Source organism: Urocampus carinirostris, chromosome 1, assembly GCF_059441175.1.
Source record: "Urocampus carinirostris isolate Australia breed hairy pipefish chromosome 1, RoL_Ucar_1.0, whole genome shotgun sequence".
Classification (NCBI taxonomy): Eukaryota; Metazoa; Chordata; class Actinopteri; order Syngnathiformes; family Syngnathidae; genus Urocampus; species Urocampus carinirostris.
In genome coordinates, this window is record NC_142349.1 from 24,879,971 (window position 1) to 24,900,804 (window position 20,834).

General features: G+C 40.5%; 1 protein-coding gene across 1 annotated transcript; it reads right to left on the reverse strand.

Moving 5' to 3' along the window:
- Positions 1-474: 474 nt before the first annotated feature.
- LOC148374046 (G protein-activated inward rectifier potassium channel 1-like) lies at positions 475-19,052 on the reverse strand. The gene is made up of 4 exons (XM_088331654.1): positions 18,928-19,052; positions 18,180-18,861; positions 7,617-7,833; positions 475-1,250 (listed from the first exon to the last, which is right to left on the reverse strand). Exons 1-4 carry the CDS (start codon positions 18,948-18,950, stop codon positions 622-624), a joined length of 1,551 nt encoding a protein of 516 aa, XP_088187780.1. The 5' UTR covers positions 18,951-19,052; the 3' UTR covers positions 475-621.
- Positions 19,053-20,834: the final 1,782 nt, after the last annotated feature.

Below are 20,834 nucleotides of genomic sequence, written 5' to 3' on the forward strand. Positions count from 1 at the left end.
TGTTAACTTTCGGTGTGGAGTATCTCCGTGATGGCAGCTGACGGTTTTATGACGTGCTGTAAAACCCTTTGCACGATTATACTCAGAAACCAATACGACTTTCATTAAGCATACAAACTTTGACCTACTGCTATAAAATAGCTGTGTTTTTTTGCTGAGATTTCGGTTTTAAGAGGAGCTAAGCATTGTGTAATCTAATCAGCTTCTCACATGAAGCGCTTGTGCCTGCGAGTTCTCGGCCACGATCTGTTGCACACTTGCTTCTTGGACAGTCTCCATGAACACGGCGATCATGAGTTAGTGTGTCTCTGAGCAGGAGGGATCACGTTTTTGTTTCGTTTACAATAGATTATGCTGCCATCCGAGAAAGATTTTGCAAGTACGTGCGTATTGGTCTGTTTGTGAATTGGGACATTATAACAAAAATTTGCTGATAGAAATTCAAGTATTTGATTTGGAGGGAGACGAAATAGACAAGGGTTCTGAATTTGATTTATTAATTAATAAAACTAAGATATACTATCATGCAGAAGGCTCCATTTTGTGTGGTTTTACAATTTTGTATTGCAAAATCCTAACTTGTCAGGTGGAAAATGATTGACAGTTAAGGATTTCCGCCCTTCAACGGTTCATCTTGCGAAGCTTGGCTGGCAGGTTGTCTTCAGGCCTCCTGCCAGCTGACATAAGAGGGCTGTGGGTCGGGGGCTGCGGGGGGCATAAGCTTGGCATCAGGCTGTGTTGGTAGAGGTCTCCGGTGGATTGGGTCATGGGTTCGAATGCCACCTTCAGCGAGTCGTCAGGCCCGGGAGCTGATCCGAGGCGCTGCAGCTTTAGTGGCAGGTCGCCGGTGCTACATGCCTTCTCAGAGTGTTGCGAGCTCAGCATTAGCACCTTCCTCTGGAGGTCCTCCTTCCCAGATGAGCTGATTCGCTGTAGTTTGATAGGCAGGCGCCCCCCAACGCCACCCATCCCTGTGGCTGCTGCAGCGTTGATGCAGTCCACTGAGAAAACCCGGTCCCGCCGGGCACCTTGGCTCTCGGTCAGCGCCGGCGTGGACACGGGCGATGGCAGGAATTTCTTCTCCTCATGTTCTTTGACGCTGTATGCCGGTGTGGGGACTTCAAAGGTGCTGTGGAACTGTGAGTAATCCACCCGGAAAAAGCCCTCCTCCAGAGACATGACCGGCAAAAAACGGTGTCCCCACAGAACTTCATCCTCTGTGTACGAGGTGCGCGCCTGGCACGTCATGCCTGCAATGCAACAGATTGCCAAAGTCATGTTGGTTTAGGATCAGGTAATTGTATCATTGTAATCCTGTGCAGTCCTTTGAGACATTTTTGTGATTAAGGGCTATATAAATAAATTTGACTAGACTTGAATTTAGTAAACCTTTCCAGAAGATCTTGGCCTTGTTACATTGAAAGGACATCAACAGACCATCAAAAAATAGATCTACAACAACCACCAAGCTGTTGTGGAGTTGTCATATGACAGCTGCTATTCTGAGCATGCAACAGAAACAAACACATGCGATGTAAACCCCTCATTTATTTCGGTTCTGCATTTAAATTTGCTATGACGAACCTACTTTTTGTTGTAAGCAGATGTAAATTTTTGAACTCATGTGATTGGCATAAAAAATGTGTAGACTTGAGAGGAGCATCTTCATTTTACTAGGCCATACACAAGAATTTTCTGTACACTTTAAATCAATCATGTACTCACTGTTGGTGTGTATATTTACACTACTTGTGCTTATCATTAAATCCCAAACAAAATTCAATAAGTGTATTTACCCTCAGTTTTAGGTAAAATCCAAGTTGTGCAAAATAACACCATTCAAACATTCAAATCTGCAATAATCTAAAAACCTCTTCAATATCACAAACAGTTTTACGCTGTTATGAAGAGGATTTTGAGACGTGTCGGGAAAAAAACGTATTAGTCCAGAGAACTAGTCCGATGAAAATGTTGGCAGAAGTCGTATTTGGTTAAATAATTTTTCGAACATCAACAGAGATAACACCTAAATTGTGAAAATATGTAAATGCAAATAAATACACATAACAATCTTTTTTCTTTAAATCCTGGCCATGACTGCACGTTGTGGACTTACGTACAGACTATGGACTTTTCATTAGTCTGATCAAATGAGATCTCCCTCTTCTGATCAAAATCGGCCAATCCAGCAGGAGGAGATGCAAGCAAAGATACTCGGTTGTGTTGTTGATTTTTGTGGCCGTCGTCTTTTCAATAACTTTTTTCTTCATGGCCACATTCTTCTTCTCTGGTTTCATGTTCACCCTTTAACTTGTGCAATATTTAACCCTATTCTTGTGTTAGCTTTTAGGTAACTTGCCCCATGTAAGGGGGTCTGTATCGACCCATGTCTTAAATCAGCTGTAAAAAACACAAAAAAACTATAATACAAGTTTAAAAGAAACAACTCTTGGTTACCTTGGTAAGCATCCTTATACATAAAATTGTCACAATCACCCGGATCGGGAACACCTGTGTTCAGGATTTGGCGCCAACAGCCAGGACAGCTGATTGGTGCACCCTGTATATTTAAATCCCCAGCTTCCGGTAACACTTGGTTCGATTGTACTCATGCTACCTGTTGCCTTCAGCTCAGTAAGCCCGTACCTCTGACTCTTTGCCTGCTCCCTGTTCTCTTCTGATTGATCTCCGTTGCCGACCCGTTTCTGTAAATCTGCCCTGCCCGTCTGACTCCTGAACTCTTTTCCGAACACTACGATTACGCCTGTCCGCGACCATTCCCGCCAAGCCTTCTCCCGCCTGTCAAGTTCCGTCAATCCGCCAACCAACGGATCGAAGAATCCCACCTTGTCATTTCCTTCCTTTCAATAAAACCAAGAAACGAGCGCAAGTGATCTCAGTCTTCCTTTCGTCCTGCCTGACAAAAATATTATTTTTCTTTTTTTGGTGTGGGTCCCTGGGCCTGTCAGTATACTCCTCAATTTCATTAAATGGAAAAATGACCCATTAAAAAAATAAAAATAACTATTCATGTTTTTTCTTAGATAAAACTTTTAAACTTTATTGGAATTGGTATGTAACACTCTTTCCACAAGCATTAATACTTCTCGACAGTGTGAGCAACACTCCTTGTAATATTTAAATTTTGAATAATTTTAGTTTGCGTTAGCATACATTTTTATATAGCATGCATTACAGGACATAGCTCACATTTAAAATGTCTCCACCCCATTAGTACTCCTCATAATAGAAAAGACGCCTTTGGGGTGTTGGACAGATTACGGCGTCTTAAGTTGAGCCTTTATCCTCTCAGTCCAGGGATACTGCAGCAATAAAATTCTGGTCGCACCCTGGTTTAATGGCACTATCAACACGACACAGACCCCGTGGCCAGCCTGCCTGACTCCATATACAAGCCGCATCCTCTCTTCTTCCTGCTTTCTAAATCTGCTAAGCCTATTGAGCTGCGCAGCGTGTCCTCCAGCTGTGGTTTATAAGGGAGCGTTATCTTGGAAAAGGAAAAGAAAGGAAATTTATTTGTAGTGGACCCGGGGGATGAGTGTAGTGGTAAATAAGCCGGGCAGCGGGGAAATTGCAGACAAACAAACATTCAGAAAAAAGAATGGCGTGCGCAAAAAGTCACTTTAATGTTGACAAATTGTCCCTCTTCTATAATGTGTTCTCACTTCATATTCATGTCTCTGGTGAACAACGACATTATTCTAGATTTATCTGTTGTTTCCAGTATCGATTTTTTTACAACTCAATGTTTAGCATGTTCAAAAGTACTTATGACTTGTAAATTACTGTTTGGATTATAACGTGTACTGGCATTAAAACAGGTCAGGGCTTGAAAAGGTGAGAGGGGTGTGGAAGATATACCGTATTTATCTGTGTTTGATGCGCACCCCTAATTTTTTATTAATAAACGTAATGACATATTGTTTTACTTTTTATCAGCTTTAACTAAGCATGGAAAATGACAAACAATGTTGCAAACGTGCGGCCGTGATTAAAATAATCTACTGACAACTATGGACACACTTATCAACATACAATTTACAATGTATTTATTTAATGTCCTTCAATTCATCATCTGACATTGTCACGGTTGCCAATTGCCCCCAATTGGCCCCGCCCGTTTTGCGCCAGCTGCGGCTTGTTGACTGATTGGCTTCCCTCCTATTCAAGCTCAGTGCTCTCACTCACCCACACTCACTCTCCAGTGTTTGGTATCGATCCTGTCAGTCTCGTCCTGTCTGATACCTTGCTTCAATCTCCAGTGTCGGGTATCGTTCCTGTTTATCTCATCCTGTTTGATATTGGACTCCAGTCTCCAGTGTCTGGTATTGATCCCGTCTGTCTCGCCATGTCTGATACCTTGCTACAATCTCCAGTATCGGGTATCATCCCCGTTTATCTCGTCCTGTTTGATATCGAACTCCAGTCTCCAGTTTCTGGTATCGATCCCATCTGTCTCGTCCTGTCTGATATCTGTCTCTAGTCTTTTGTATCTGATATCAATCCTGTATGTCTCGTCCTGTCCGGCATCGCCCCCATCTGTCCGGTATCTGCTCGTGTAACTGGTGTCCATCTTGTCGGCCTCTGGCTTCCTGTTGTTCCACGCCAGACTACTGCCTTACTTCTTCCGCCCAGCGATCGCCGAATAACTGGCGTTTGTCTTAACGTGCATGACTGCCCCATCCCTGTAAAATAAGGCTTGTGTGAGAAACGTTACGCATCAGGGTCCTCCTCCTGTTTTGATTCTGACAGATATACCAAAGAGTTGTTTCTCTCGTCGTGTTTTTGCGTTCATTTATATATTTCGGGATGACTTTCTGTTTTCTCCGTTCTCGAACATCTGTCCCTGGTACCGTGAACAAAAAGAGTGCGATAATGAAATACTATCTAATGCACGTTACACACAAATACAGTTCTCCTGCCCACGCACACTACACTGATTTTAATTCACACGCACCACCTCACTCTGAGAAAAATCATAGACCCCCTCATTACCTCGAAAAAATTTGTTCTCAAATCTATATAATTCACGTAGGTATCCTTTTTGGACTTCAAAACGGTGAATTTCTCGTAAGGGTGAGAGATTTCAAATTGTGTGGACATAATGTGAGTATTTCAGTACTACCGTATTTTCCGCACTATAAGGCGTACCTAAAAGCCTTTATTTTTTTCAAAAGCTGACCATACGCCTTATAATACAGTGCGCCTTATTTATGGATCAATATTAAGTCGCAAAGTCTTCCAACTAACTTGCAGCCTCCGACTAGATTTTCCCCCGAACGCCAAGTCCGCGGTGTATGCTGGGATTTATTTACCGGCGTTTCATTGGCTAACCAATGTGTCAATCATCATTTGAATCGATCACTATTGGCTAAAGTTATTCGGAGGTCAAGAGGCGGATCCTTTTTATCATTTACAGGCTGGCATAGGCTTAAGCTGCAAAACAAAGTCTGCAATCGGCCGAAAAAGATGTGTCAATCATCAGTTGAATCGATCACTATTGGCTAAAGTTATTCGGAGGTCAAGAGGCGGATCCTTTTTATCATTTAAAGGCTGGCATAGGCTTAAGCTGCAAAATAAAGCCTGCAATTGGCCGAAAAAGATGTGTCAATCATCAGTTGAATCGATCACTATTGGCTAAAGTTATTCGGAGGTCAAGGGGCGGATCCTTTTTACCATTTACAGGCTGGCATAGGCTGAAGCGGCAAAAAGAAGCCTGCAATTGGCCGAAAAAGATGAATGTGAATAGCACGTGGTTGACGGCATACAGAAAGCATTTTTTACTTTTCTGTATTTGTAAATATTTTAGTCTCCTGGATTTACTATACTCACGGATATAAGAGGACCATGGCTGCACATTATTATTGAACACAACGACTTTGGTGAGCTACTCTGGCTATATATTTTCCCTGTATCTTGTTTCAGACTGAACTCAATGTTTCTGTGATAAGCGGTGCAGATAATGGATGGAATGGAGTGTCTATTTTTAAATTAAACTCAATTCCAAGTGTTTATTGTCATATGCACAGTAAAGTTGCGAGCGGAAAAGAAAATAGAAACTAAGGAATGGTTGGCATTTCTTGAATCCCAAAACTTTAACTTTCCGAATGATGGAACAATGCATTTGAGTGACATATTACGGACACCGCATCCGCACGTGTTCTCGACACGTATTTGCGTCTTTGCAAGCTTTGGGAATGTTAAGGGGGTAATAAGTTGGACTGAACTATCTGACTGTTTTGTCGACGTTCCCATTGTAGCGCCTTATAATCCGGTGCGTCTTATGTATGTCAAATATAGGACCAAAAACTATTTTTTCGGGGTGCGCCCTATAACCCGGTGCGCCTTATAGTGCGGAAAATACGGTACCTAAATTATCTGAAAAATATTAATTCATGAATCAACTCGCTCAATGTGTTTTACATTTTACACTCAAGCATGGAGGTGTGAATCTTTGGGCACCTCATGATTCGCTCATGATTCAGGGCGGAAGATTTGTATTATAAAACAATTATTGAAGCAATTTTTAGATATTTTTTTCCTCTCACTGAGATTTAGCCATGTGTAATCTTCAATGATGGAATTTGTAACAAAGCAAGTTTATCCTGACCACAAACTTACAAAATACCACACCAAAAACGATTGTAAGTCTGAATTACTATCTAAGTAGATGAATCTTAAAAACATTTCTTGTGAATCTTATCTTTAGATTGCGTGTATCATACAATATTGCTGAATTGCGTTAAAACTTCAAAAAAAAAAAAAACACCTTTTATTCATTTTTCAATCTGGGTGCAAACAAGTGATGTAAATGAACTCTGAGGTGGCTATAATTCAGGACTGTTCAGGATTGTATCTAAAGACGGGGTCTTATTATCAGGTGCCCCTTATGTGTGTGTTCAATATTTCAATGGCACACGTAACTGTGACTGTTTGTTGCACCTTATGGTCGTGAAAATACAATCAATAAGTTAGCTTTGTGGCATTAGCATGTAAACATTAGCTAAAGTCCGGTTAGTGGATAAAATAAAACTTCGAGGCAGAGGGATGAGGTAGGAACTTTTTGGATTCACTACCGTTTTGACAGCATTCTCCATCTCCTTCCCTACTTATGCAAAATGAAAAATACGCTTTTGTGTTCCCGAGTGAAAGCCAGCTTCACATGGCTCGGTCCCAACATTGTTCTTTCTGAAATATTTTTACCATATTCTTTCTTTTTCTTTTGGCCTAAATTTAAAGTGAGCTTCTGGTCATTGCCGGTAGAAAAAATGTAGGTGTTGATAATTTGGTGCATCCCTAAAATTATATCAGAGGTAGCTTGAGCATATGCAGATGACAGCTCATGAAACTTGACACATTTGTCAATTTGACACTCTTCCACTATGATGTTATTATGCAAAAATATCCCAGATTCGCAGAGTAATAAACTAACCCATCTAATTTGAGTGTTTTGCATTTGTGTCACCCCTATTCAGATAAAGACTGGAAAGGCGCTGTCTTAATAAGATTTCAGATCGTCCTAATCCCCAATGATTTAAGAGTGTTCATATTTTCATTTAGATGAGGACACAGGAAAAAAAAGTAAGCTTATTTACCTGTAGTCTCTACGATACCCTCTAGGATGACCACAATCTCAAACTGTTCGTTGGTGAGGGAACGCTGGGACAGGTCAAAGAAGGGGCTTTTCGGGTTTATCTCGTGGCAGATGGTGAGCGGCGAGACCAGGAAGAGTTGGTCGGCTCCGGTGCCAAAACCCACGTCCAACTCGCACTGGTCCAAAGGAAGGAACTCACCCTCAGGGGTCTGGCGAGACTATAATATGGAAAAATAGGAAAAAAATGTAACCGATTACCAAATATACTGTTAGTTCATAAAAATCTCAAACGTTCACAATGAATAATGAACACTACCATTGGAATATGAATAAATAGATCATAATTGATTTATTATTATACAAAGCCACATTTGAGAACATTCTGGAATATGGCGTTGAGGTGTGGAATGCTGGGAATAAATCGTAATGGGAAGAACATCCTGTAACTGAACATCCTGTAACTGAAAATGTAAGCTACATGTTACTGTCAGTCTTACTGAACAACTATATGAAAAAATGTATCTCAAAATCAAATATATTCCAAAAATAGTATGTCTTGATAAATGCCCACTAAATATTCAAAATGGCATATGAAAATCGCAGATATGCTTGTGACTCTGCAAAAAACGTGATTCACACCGGATTTCTTCTACTAATGGTACTGAAGAAATTGGAGAATTGGCTTTCAAAGTCCTTTAAAGGGCTTGAATTTGGCCATGAAAAATATGTAAGAACACACATCGCCTCAAAGTGTTCAGCATAGACATTGTGACAACAAATTATGTTGCCGCCTGTGCTCCGCAAGTCAGCTTGTATTTTTTTCTTGCAGGTTTTTCTGCACGTCAAATAGCATCATTTAGACCTTCAGTCGCCCCCTGCCCCCCACTGACCTCTCCCTGACATTACCGCAGGCCAGTAGCCCCCCTGAAATCTAAAATCCCCCCCACGAGTACCATGTGAGTAAGCAGGCCTTTCTCCGATTGAATACGAATGAGGCGTGCCCCAGGGTTCCGTGCCAGCGCCGCTGTAGAATCAGCGGGCCGCTGTTCACTTGTGAGCTACTTAGCGGCGTGTGAGCAAATCTGTCAAGTCGCTTTACCTATATTCTCCTCTCTCTTTTTGCCGCCTTGTTTCTGTCACATTAACAAGACGGATGAGTGGACTGAATGCAGACCGTCCACAGGCGAAGCTCTTTACAAGTCTCCTGTGTGTCCCTTGCGTCTGCGTGCTTCCCTCCTTGAGCACCACGTCTATTGTTGCGTTTTTGATATGCGCTCAAGTTTGAAACACTTCCTCCTCAGGGATGCTCAGCACGAAATGTGACGGACACATCTAACAATAATAGAGATTACTTGCATTTAGTTTTTGTCACATTAGTGAGAGTACAAATGATCTTGCTTTTGTGTACAACACACTTAAAGCAGTGGTTCTCAACTGGTATGACCTGAGGACCCACCATTTAGCCCCAAATGACCCAAATGAATAAAACATTTCCAACTTCTCAAATGTATAAGTCAGAGATAGTGGAATATGTTTTCAATGGAAAATATAACCCAAAACGATTTCAAGTAACAACATTCCCTTAAATTCCCTGAATTTTAAATGAAATCAAAAGCGCTTCACCACAGTAGCTTTGTACTCAATATATTAAAATCTATATCCCAGATTATTTTTTGGTGGTATCTGCATTTGGACATGCTCAAAATGTGTAAACAAACTTTATCGGTCTGTTTCTGTTGTTTTAAATGGTGGGTGTCAACTTGCATCTGCAGGTACCTATCGCCATCTACTGTAAAGGGGTTCGGGACCCTAAGTTGAGAAACACTGACTTAAAGGATACCCCAAAATAAACTGAGGATGTAATGGTGAATTAAGATGGATTTAACTCATACACAACATTAGGGAAGTTTAGTATCAAGTTATCATTATGTGTCAAAAATGCTTGTTTTAATCAAGAAACTAAAAAATTGTTGTCCCCATCCCATTTTTTCCATACAAAATCAAAACTTGTGCTCCAAGTCGCCTATGGGATCGTCTGTGACATTTCTTTCAGTGTCATTGTTCCAATCTTTTGGAATTTATTGATTAGAATTCCATTTTTTTTAAGAACCACCTCTATTGTTTTGGCTCACTAAAAAGAGCCGGCTCTTTTGGTTCCCAAATGACTGGTTCAATTTTTGTTGTTGCTTTAGTCGATAAATTAGCAATTATTGTGTAACATCACAAAATGACTTGATAATTATTTAAAATAACCTATTATACGGGCAGCACGGCGGGGCAGTGGTTAGCGCGTGTGCTGCACAGTTCTAAGGTGTTGTGTGGGTTCAAATCCAGCTACCGGACTTCCTTTGCGGAGTTTGTATGTTCTCCCCGTGCTTGCGTGGGTTTTCTCTGGGCACTCTGGTCTCCTCCCGCATTCCAAAGACATGCATTTCAGGTGGATTGGCTGGTCCAAATTGTCCTTAGGTGTGAATGAGCGAGCGAGTTGTCTGTCCCTGGGTGCCCTGCGATTGGCTGGCAACCAGTTCAGGGTGTCCCCTGCCCACTGCCCGATGATTGCTGGGATGGGCTCCAGCACCCCCGCGACCCTACTGAGGATAAGCGGTACAGCTAATGAGATGAGATGAGAACCTATTATGCTACTTAAAGGAGCTGTACGGAATTTGGAAATCGTTTACTCGCTGTCGTCATCCCCTGGATTGTGTCATCATTAAGGCATCTTTCAAGCTCCTAATGATTTGCGTGCAAGTACATTCATTCATGGGTGAGCGATTGGACTCAATTTGAAGGAGGCCTTTTCTTACATTCACCATTTTCATGCTACACTAAGAAATATAAAGATAAAAAAACGTGGACACGAGCATGACGTCATTAAAAATGTGTATTCTCAACAAATATAGAGGCAACAATACATAATCATATTGACCAATCATAGGAGAAAAATGAATGGGTAGTCGGCTCCTGTTGTTCACTTCATGGAGCCGTTATGATCACGAACTGTTAATCACTATTACAATCCAAGTAAACTAAATCTAATCTATCTATCTAACATGATTTATCTAATCTAAACTACTGTACTTCATAAATCCCGTGTATGTGTGTGTGTGTGTGTGTGTGTGTGTGTGTGTGTGTGTGTGTGTGTGTGTGTGTGTGTGTGTGTGTGTGTGTGTGTGTGTGTGTGTGTGTGTGTGTGTGTGTGTGTGACGTATGGGCTCCGAAACGGCAGAACCGATTTTTGTGAACATTTTTCGCAGTTGTACTTAGGCTAGGTTTTTATGTCACTGCACCCCCAATAAATATGAACAAAATCTATCGACATCTACTTTCGTGTTACCTGCTTTTGTGGGGTCTCTAAACGCGCACTGGGGGCCAAATTGGGTACTGCAGATCCCGACCACTGACCACCGTAATCAGCCATATCTGCTTGTCATTAATCAATTATGATTCCTCAAACATCTGAGGAGATGAAAGTAGACAGAAAAATATCTAATTTTCCAGAGAACACTCTTAGCCATTCAAGGTATTTTAGAATATTTTGCCTCGCTAACAACCCCCCCCCAACTTGCATTTTTCTTTTCCGTCGGTTTTCATTAGGGGATGACAGGAAGACTTTGAGTGACACGCTCGTCCTCATTTTGCCCGTCTTCATCTTCCTCCTGGCAGCTGTCAGCTACTAATTATCCGCTACGCTGCTCACCAACAACTTCCTGTCCAAACAGTCGCCTTTGTTTCACTTTTTCACAAAAGCAGATGATGAATATTCTGTAAAGTCCAAAACAATCCCTTAAGAACAACAATTATTTTGAAGACCATTTAAATCACAGGGGATTGTGAAATCACTAATAGAGTAATCCCTTGCTATGCCGCGCTTCACCTTTCACAGTCTCGCTGCTTAAAGGATTTTTGTCATGCATTGTGTTCTGCATTCTAATTGGCTAATGCTGTAAAATGTCAATGCATGTATAGCCGAGAGAGAGAAAGAGAGAGAGAGAGAAATCAGCAGTTAACAACATAATGTGAGTTTAATAAAACAATTTAACTCAAATGGGCCGTTTTTAGAGATAGGAATTCCGACTATTTTTAGAGAACCAGCTTTTTCGCTGGAAAAGGTAGTTACTTCGATTATCCCATTACTAAACACACTGTTACGTAACGGCGCTATTTATAACTGTGTTATTCCCAACACTGTGTATCACACCCATCTCCAGATTTTTACTGGCCTGTCATAAAATTTATAATATGTGGCCTGCCAGCAAGTATAAAATACATTTGTACAAAAAAAATGAAAATTCCGCAATTCACCAGATGAATGCAGTAGCCCTTTGGCCACCGTGCTCTTGGATTTCTGTGAGAAATTTAGCCCACCCCATTTCCGACATGGTGACTGTAAAAAAAAAGAAAAGTCGACTGTGAGGGCCGTTTTCACTGAAATCCGAAACAACTGCGTCTGCCCAATTTTCCAAGAGACTCACTTGTTTTTAAATGTAAAGAATTTAATGTCCACAGGCACTGCCAGACGAAACATTCTGTACAAAAAGCTAACTTGAAGCTTGGAGGTGAAGCAAGTGAAAGCTGTTTTAATGGCACAGCAGCGCTTTTTCGCGAGAGCCTTCAAGTTAAATGAAAATGCTACAAAAAGATAGATCCTACATCTATTATCCAGAAAATAGAATACAGGGTTTTAAAATTCACCCAAAAAATAAATGTTGTCAACTTTGATCTCTCACCTTCTTATTTTCTCCTGACACGGGTAACAAGTAAAATACAATATGTCATGTGGAGGACTGTCTCTCCCCAGTTCTGTACAAATCACAAAACCACACAAAGCACAACTTGACTGACAATTCTTGCAAACACTTGCAAAAATCTACGTCCATTAAGGTAAGACCAGTCAAGCAGTACCGACACCATGTTTAAGTTGCATCTTGCTCATCTACTGCAGGGTTCTAATAAAAAAGGCACCTTTATCTAAATTAACAAACTATTCATCGAGTGTACTGAATCAAGCAAATGAAGGCACGGAGCGTTTGTCGTTTTGTCATTGCCTTTGCGTGCTATTGTGCTTTACGAGGCTTTCACATGCTCGTAAATGTGGAAAAAGTCCAAGTACTCCCCTCCGCTCCTCTTCCTCATTCACGCATCATTAAGCTTCCTGACGCAACACACCACATGTGGCGAAAAAAGGAGCTGCTCCCGGCTAAAACTGTTTGTCCTTTTTACAGCCCAGATTTGCACGCTGTACGTGGACGCAATGGAAAGGAAATCAATTATCATAATTAAAAGAGCAGACGGCCAATCTAATTCCTCTCCCTTTCCACACCGGACACTGTGCGATGTTCTGCACAAAATACTTTAATCCTTCTCCTCCCACTAAAAAAGTACACTCAATATCCTCAGCTACAATGAAAGCTGCTTTGTTAAATATAATATACAAATGGACTGGAGCAGGGTTCTCCAATGAGGTGTCCTCAGACACCAGGTAGCCCCCTGAGAACACCTGAGTAGCCTGCAGACATGTTCTGAAAATACCTCACCAGTAATGCGTCATTGTGAGTTCTCAGAAATATCATTTCTGGACTAGCGCTCGCGAGACTTTGAAGTGACCGAAAGTAACCGATGGAATTGACCGAATCATTATTTTTTTCAACCAAAGTGGTCCGTTTTCAACTGTTTTCACCAAATACCTCTAGTTTTTCCTTTATATATATATGTGTATATATATATATTTAAATGGAATTGCTGATCTGGACAACCAATGATTTATAAAGGAAAATCTTGAAAATGATCAGGGGTGCCCAAACCTTTGCATATGTTAGCGCGTGTGCCGCACAGTTCTAAGGTCTTAGGAACCTCCTGTGTGGGTTCAAATCCTGCTGTGTGGAGTTTGTATGTTCTCCCCGTGCTTGCGTGGGTTTCCTCCGGGCACTCCGGTTTCCTCTCACATTCCAAAGACATGCATTTCAGGTGGATTGGTCCAAATTGTCCTCAGGTGCGAATGAGCAAGCATGTTGTCTGTCCCTGTGCGCCCTGTGATTGGCTGGCAACCAGTTCAAGGTGTCCCCTGCCCCTGCCCGATGATTGCTGGGATGGGCTCCAGCACCCCCGTGACCCTACTGATGATAAGCGGTGCAGCTAATGAATATATATATATATATATATATATATATATATATATATATATATATATATATATATATATATATATATACTTAGACTTTTGCAAGGCTTTTGATAAAGTGTCTCATAACAAGCTTTTACAAAAACTGAAATGCTATGGTATTAGGGGAAAACTGCTTGAATGGATAACAGCATATTTGTCAAATCGTAAACAATGCGTAAAAATTGATGATGTTCTTTCAGCGTGGTCGGAAGTTTGTAGTGGGGTACCGCAGGGCTCAGTACTAGGACCATTATTATTTCTGTTTTTTGTGAACGACCTACCTGAGGCCATTCAAAGTAGTGACATCTCAATTTTTGCCGATGATGCTAAACTGTCGGCTTTCTTACCAAAAACCCAGGTGACAGGAACAATTGATTCTCTCCAAAATGACATTAAATCAGTTTTTCTTTGGTCCGAAAAGTGGCAACTGCAATTGTCATCTCATAAATGCTTAGCACAGTCGTTTTTACATGGTTCTGTTCCGCTGTATAACATTAATGATCATGATTTGCATGTTGTTACTGAACATAAGGATCTGGGTGTCACTCTTACTTCAAACTTAAAGCTTATCACTCATATCGCCAAAATTACCAACAAAGCCAATAACATAGCATCAAACATTTACAGAAACTTTTACAACAAGAACCCAGCATTCTTATATATGTATATAAGAATATATATATATATATATATATATATATATATATATATATATATATATATATATATATATATATATATATATATATATATATATGTAGTTATAACCGTCAAAGAGTAAAGTATCTTCTCTTTAAATAAACAATGTTATCTTGAAATTTGGTCAACAGTTCCTTTTAAATGCATTTACTCACAACAGAGTTTGAGAACAATAGTTTTACATTTATCCTAACTAGCTTATTTGTAGCCTCGCACATTTTTAAAAGCTTTACATGACAGAACATGTATTAATATTTTCTAGCACTCACTTTTCACATACCCTTTACACTTAAATCTTTTGACTAACCTCATGGGGCATGTTATATCATATTTGTAGGACATGCTACGGGCCGGTAAAAAAGTACAAAAGGTCACAAATGGCCCATGGGCCAAGATTTTAGTGACATATAAGTGTTTTTGTGAAAGATCTATTTGAATGTAAACATGATGCACCATACATTTTTTAATTTTATTTGAAAGGGGCTGGCGGATCGATCCAAATATCGTTCTTATCAATAATAAGTAAGTACTCAAATTGGATCGATACTATTGTCCTGAGATTGATACTTTGCTCTTGCACCAATTTTTTTCAAAGTGCTTTTCTGCGTACGTCTGCAACTCTTTAAATCTATGCTTGAGTGGGTGACGGACATGCAGACTTTTACAATGACTTTACTAGGTCCCTCTTCATACCAGGCCATCAGCTGGCTTGCTAAGTTCAGCCTGCCAAGTAAAAGAGAGGGCAATAGAGAGCCGGATCGATACACCAACTCCTACTACAAGCTAAAAATGACAGAGGCCAACAAGAAGTGCAGTGAGGACTGTTTTCAACTATAGAAAAGGACAATGCCGGTGGTCATTTGTGTGGTAAAGTCATTTGCTATTGTGGCAACACCACACATTTAAGCACACCTTGCAGAGAGCAACGGACTGAAACCAAAAATGTATATATGTTACTGTTCCTGAACAAACAAGTGTAAAATCCGTTGTCACTATAGCAACTGAATCAAAAGACTTTTTTGCTGACTTTATTTTCAAAAGATCATGCAATGGAATATATTTTAGTTGTCTTCTTGACATTGTTATACAGTATTTGTATTTTTGTGACATTGCTGCTCATTTGGATTAACTCCCCGGGTTTTTGTTCAGAAACAGGCAAAATAGAAATATTTAATTTATATACTAGTAAAATATAAAGTAAAATAATAATTGTAGTGCCTAAACTTTTTGTTCTGTGTTTATTGCAATTATAAACTAACTCGTAGGGGGAAGGGTCTATTTTCAACAATAACGATGGTCACAAGGAAAAAGTATAGGCATCATATCGATCAATACGACCCTGTATTTACTTGGATCGGATCGATACCACAATTCCCAGTATCGCCCACCCTTATTATTTAGGGCATGGATTTTTGAGTAGAGGGTACTGTTCTTAGTTGGCAATATTGCTGGATCTCTGTGTAACTTCTCTGATTCCCTAAAATCTGCAAACCAGCTTGAGAAACTTTTTCTCCATGTCAGGGGTAGAAAAAGGGGCCAAGCATAGAGTGAGTGAATGATGCTGGCTTTACAAGTGCCATAAATACACTTTCATGTTCAGACCTGGCTCTCAGGAGAGCTGACTTTATTGTTGTTGTTTTTTTCTTCTTTTTACTCACTCCACCACTCCACTCGGATTTCCAACTCTTGGAAGCAAACTGTGCTTTCACACCTACCTGACTAGCACACACACTCAAGCAAACACAAAGCACACACTCTCACTCACAGTCAGCCTCTTATCCCCCACCTGCTACTGCTGATGGTGAGTGATAATGCAAGCGCAACAGCCGTGTTTGTTTAAAAAAAAAAAGAAAAAATAAGCGTTTGTTGTGCACCGACACCTGCTCACCAATGTTTCCATATTCGCATTCAATATGACCTCTGCAAAGGCTCAAAGCTCATGAACATGGGTAATTAGTTGGGGTGAGCCGATCGATCCAAAAATCGATGTTATCGATACAGGGAAAATACTTGGATCGGATAGATCCTATCCTTCTGGGATTCATTATTTGCTCCTCCACCAATATCGCTGATTCTCTATGTAGTTAAGTGCAGCACTTCTCTCTCTCACCCATGCCTGAGTGTGAGACTGACAGGCAATCTTTTGGAACCCCTCCCTACCTGGCCTGCTTCTGCATTCTCCCAGCCAGGCAAAAGAGAGGCCAAATCTATGCACACACCACCTACCGCGAGCTACAAAAATGACAGAGGCAAATTGGAAGCACCGCGCATTGTGGTCTTTTTCTCCAACTACTTTGGACATTTTTCCACAACAAACTAATAAAAACCCTCAACTATCTGAGAGAATCACAATAAATTAAGATTCATTAAAAAGCTGTTTTCTTAAATATTACGATTTTTAAAAGTTATATAAACAAAGATTTATTGATTTACCGATTGTATTGCGTTAATTTAAACTCGGAGAATAAAAAAAATTCCTTACAATTTCTATTTTGTATCCAGCCCTAAATTTAAAGTTATTCTATAGAAAGATACACCGTACTGTATTTTCTACACTATAAGGTGCACTTGAATACTCCAATTTGCCCATAAATTGGAGAGTGCGCCATAAAACCTAGTGCGCCTTATAGCGCAGAATAAGGCATCTAAGACTGGAAATGGTTACATGTATGCGTTACCATACAAGGTGATACAGTATATTAGCACATTTAGGCAATGTGTGTGCAATGATTGATCATTTTAATAAGCATTGCCGACATAAATTGCAAAATTATTGTATGCAAGACTAATCCTGCATGGGTAAAAGTGCCAATACTTTATCACTGGACCACCAGTAGTACAAAAAAATACATTAAGGCAATGGACCACATCTCATTATCACACCATTTTTACTCACAGTGCCGGGAAACAGTCTCTCTACTTTTTCACCAGCAAAGGTTAGATAATGTAGAAAGTCTTTCAACAAAATACTATACAAGCTCTTTTACGTACACATACATTTTAAAATGAGAGGCTATTGAAGCACGGGTGGAAAAGTGGAGGGACTGTTTAATGCCCTGTGCGAATCACTGTTGTGACACTGTAAAAATAGTGAGACAAACAGATAAGCTTTAAAAACATTTTGTGTGTCATCTATACCACTGGTGGTCTAGTGGTAACGTTTTGGCGTTATCACCACCACTAGTCAGTTTGAGTCCCGTTGCACAGGGTTTTGCCATTTTGGTCAGCGGAACATATTAGTGCATTGCATTAATTAGTAACCATACACACGGAAGCTCTTACTGTAGTCTTAATTTATATCCCGGTGCGGCATGTATGAAAGACATATGACAAAAGACTATTTTTGGTGGGTACACCTTATAATTTGGTGCGCCTTATAATTAGTTAACTAAAAGAGGAACAATATTGATAATGTTACTTTTAGCTTGTTATTTTTTCTAAAACAATTTATGTTTTAATTATGTTTAACTTGTTTTTTATGTAAAATTTTATTTTTCCCTATTATTTTCAAATCTTGTTAAATATGAACAGTAGATTTTTATCAGTAACAATTAAGTAATCTTAAAGTGAGACTGAGTTATCAGAATTAATACAAACAGTCATTTTTTTGTTGTTGTTGGGGGCTACGGGTCACTTTGCCTCCGTCCCGTCCCCCAAAAGTTGTTCTGACGCCCATCGAGGGAATTAAAGCCGTCCCTCATTTACCTTGATCAGCTTGCACCGGATCTGCGCGGACACCATGTGGCTGTTGCGCAGGTTTCCCACACGGAACATGAGGCACAAGCGACCATCCCGCAGCGAGACCACCGCGTCCTGACTGAACATAAGTGTCTCGGCGCGCTTCTTGGGTTGCGACATCTTGATGAACATGCAGCCGATGAGGAAGGCGTCCACAATGGAGCCCAGGAGCGACTGGAACAGAAAGAGGATGATGCCTTCAGGGCACTTCTCTGTGATGTAGCGGTAGCCGTATCCTATGGTTGCCTCAGTCTCGATAAAGAAAAGGAAAGCGGACGGAAAGTTGTAGACATTGGCGACGCACGGCGTGTAGGACGCATCGCGAGCGTGCTGCTGGAGGTCGCCGCGGATGTAGGCGATCATCCACCACATGGACGCCATCACCAACCATGCCACTGTGTAGGTGAGGATGAAGATGAGTAAATTCCAGCGCCACTTGAGGTCCACTAGGGTGGTGAAAAGGTCTGACAGGTAGCGGCTGGTCTCTCCGCCGAGGTTGCCGTGCTGCACGTTGCAGCGGCCGTTCTTCTCCACGAAACGTTGTCTCTTCTTCTTGGCTGCAGGCGCCGAAAAGCCGCTGCTGCCGGCCGCCCCTCCTCCGCCCCCGGCCCGATTTGTGCTGACCACTTGGTAGTCCTCGCCGAATTTCCTGCGGAGTGCTGCCATCTCAATGCGCTACAAAGTTTGCGACTACTTCATGCTAGTGTTGGATTACCTGCGGTGCGTAAAGCGCGCCATGCGTGCACACTTTTACGCGTGGGGCAATACTTGAGTCAGTGCTTCTGCAAAGACCACCTTGTGGAAGCTTTCCTCTCCATTGGAGCTGTGAGTGTGGGTCCCTGACGAAGAGGAGTGTGATGGAGATGTAGGAGTGGGCGTGTGTGCATGCGTGGGAATAGGAGAGAGAGAGAGAGAGAGAAAGAGACTGAGTTTGACATCCCTGATTTAGCACCAACAATGAAGTAAAATAAATAAATAAGTTGCAATATGTATATTTTCACAGTTTTGTAAAATGGGGCTGATGAATCCAAATTTCGATGTTATTGATACAGTACTGAGCCATTCCATTACACAAATACTACAAAAACACTACAAAAATGCAACTACAGTAACACTAAAAAAATGAATTTCAATTTAATGCTTAAAACACCAACATGTGTATTATTTTGCTTTAATTTTGAGGGTTTCAAAACCAATTTGATGAGACTAATCTATTTAAAAGCAAATATAAGAAGAAATATAACATGTAGATGTATGCATGTTATGGTGGGAAATAGAATAGAATATACCTTTATTATCATTGTTACAAAATGGGTTGAACATATTGTGACAACGAAATTGGAAGTGGCACTCCAGTACAGAGAGAATAAAAAAAAAGATAAAAGATAATTTACACAATATTTACACAAGAAAGTGTGGGCATGTAGAAGCAGAAGATATTTACATTGGGTGTTTATATACAGTTTTGGGATCGTATTTGTGCAGTGTGTGTTAAGGGTGGTGATGGCTCTGGGGAAGAACTGTCTTTGAGTCTGTTTGTTTTTGTTTTGTGTGACAGGTCAAAGAGGTGGTGGCCAGGGTGAGAAGAGTCCTCGATGAGTTTTTCTGCTCTGCGGCGGTAGCAAGAGCAGGCAATGTCCTCCAAACTGGGCAGAGAGCAACCAATGATTCTCTGGGCTGTGTTGAGACCCTCTGAAGTATTTTCCTGTCTGCTGCTGTGCACCCACCATGCCACACTGTAATGCAGTATGCCAGAATGCTCTCCACTGTGGCTCTGAAGAAGGACACCTGCAGCTGCTGTTTCAGATGATTTTTCCCGAGCACACTCAGGAAATCGAGTCGCTGATGGGCCTTCCCTTCTACCGCTCTGTTATTTGCAGTATCGTCGGCCTAGTTAACAATTGTGTTTGTGAGGTGGGTCGGTGAGCAGTCAAGATTTGCCGGGACACACGAATATACAAATGCCGGGATTTGTGGTATTGATCTCCTTCGAGTAAATAAAGTAGTATTAATTCATACAGATACGAAACCAATACTTTGTGCTCGACAATGTCATGATCATTAGATAACTGAACCCTTCCCCTTTATTAATTTATAATTAAGATAAATAACCACATCGAAAACTTTAACGGTATAAAAAGTACATACAACTATTTATATTACACCTGTTTCAGAAAAAAAGTCAAGCGAGTGACACCAAAATAAAGCAGCAATGTAACAAAAGTACAAACATAACAAAGTCAACATGCGAACTATAACACATTCCATTGCACAATACGATGAAAATAAAGTCAAAGTGCAAAAAGTGTAAACAACACAATCTAAAAAACATTTAACACTTTAAAGTTAAAATACTTCTACCACAACATGTTTCAGAAAAAAAGTCAAGATTCAAACCAAAAAAGCAGTAATGTATTAAAAATATAAACAATGTATAACAATGTTATTTAGACAATTAAAATACCTTTCATTGTACCATATTATAAAAATAAAGGCCGATATGCAAATAAGGTCTAAACACTATTGGATCAAATTTATTAAGTTATAATTTATGCAGAACCTTACGATCCACATCAAGTCACGTTTATTTGTATAGCCCTTAATCACAAAGAATCTCAAAGG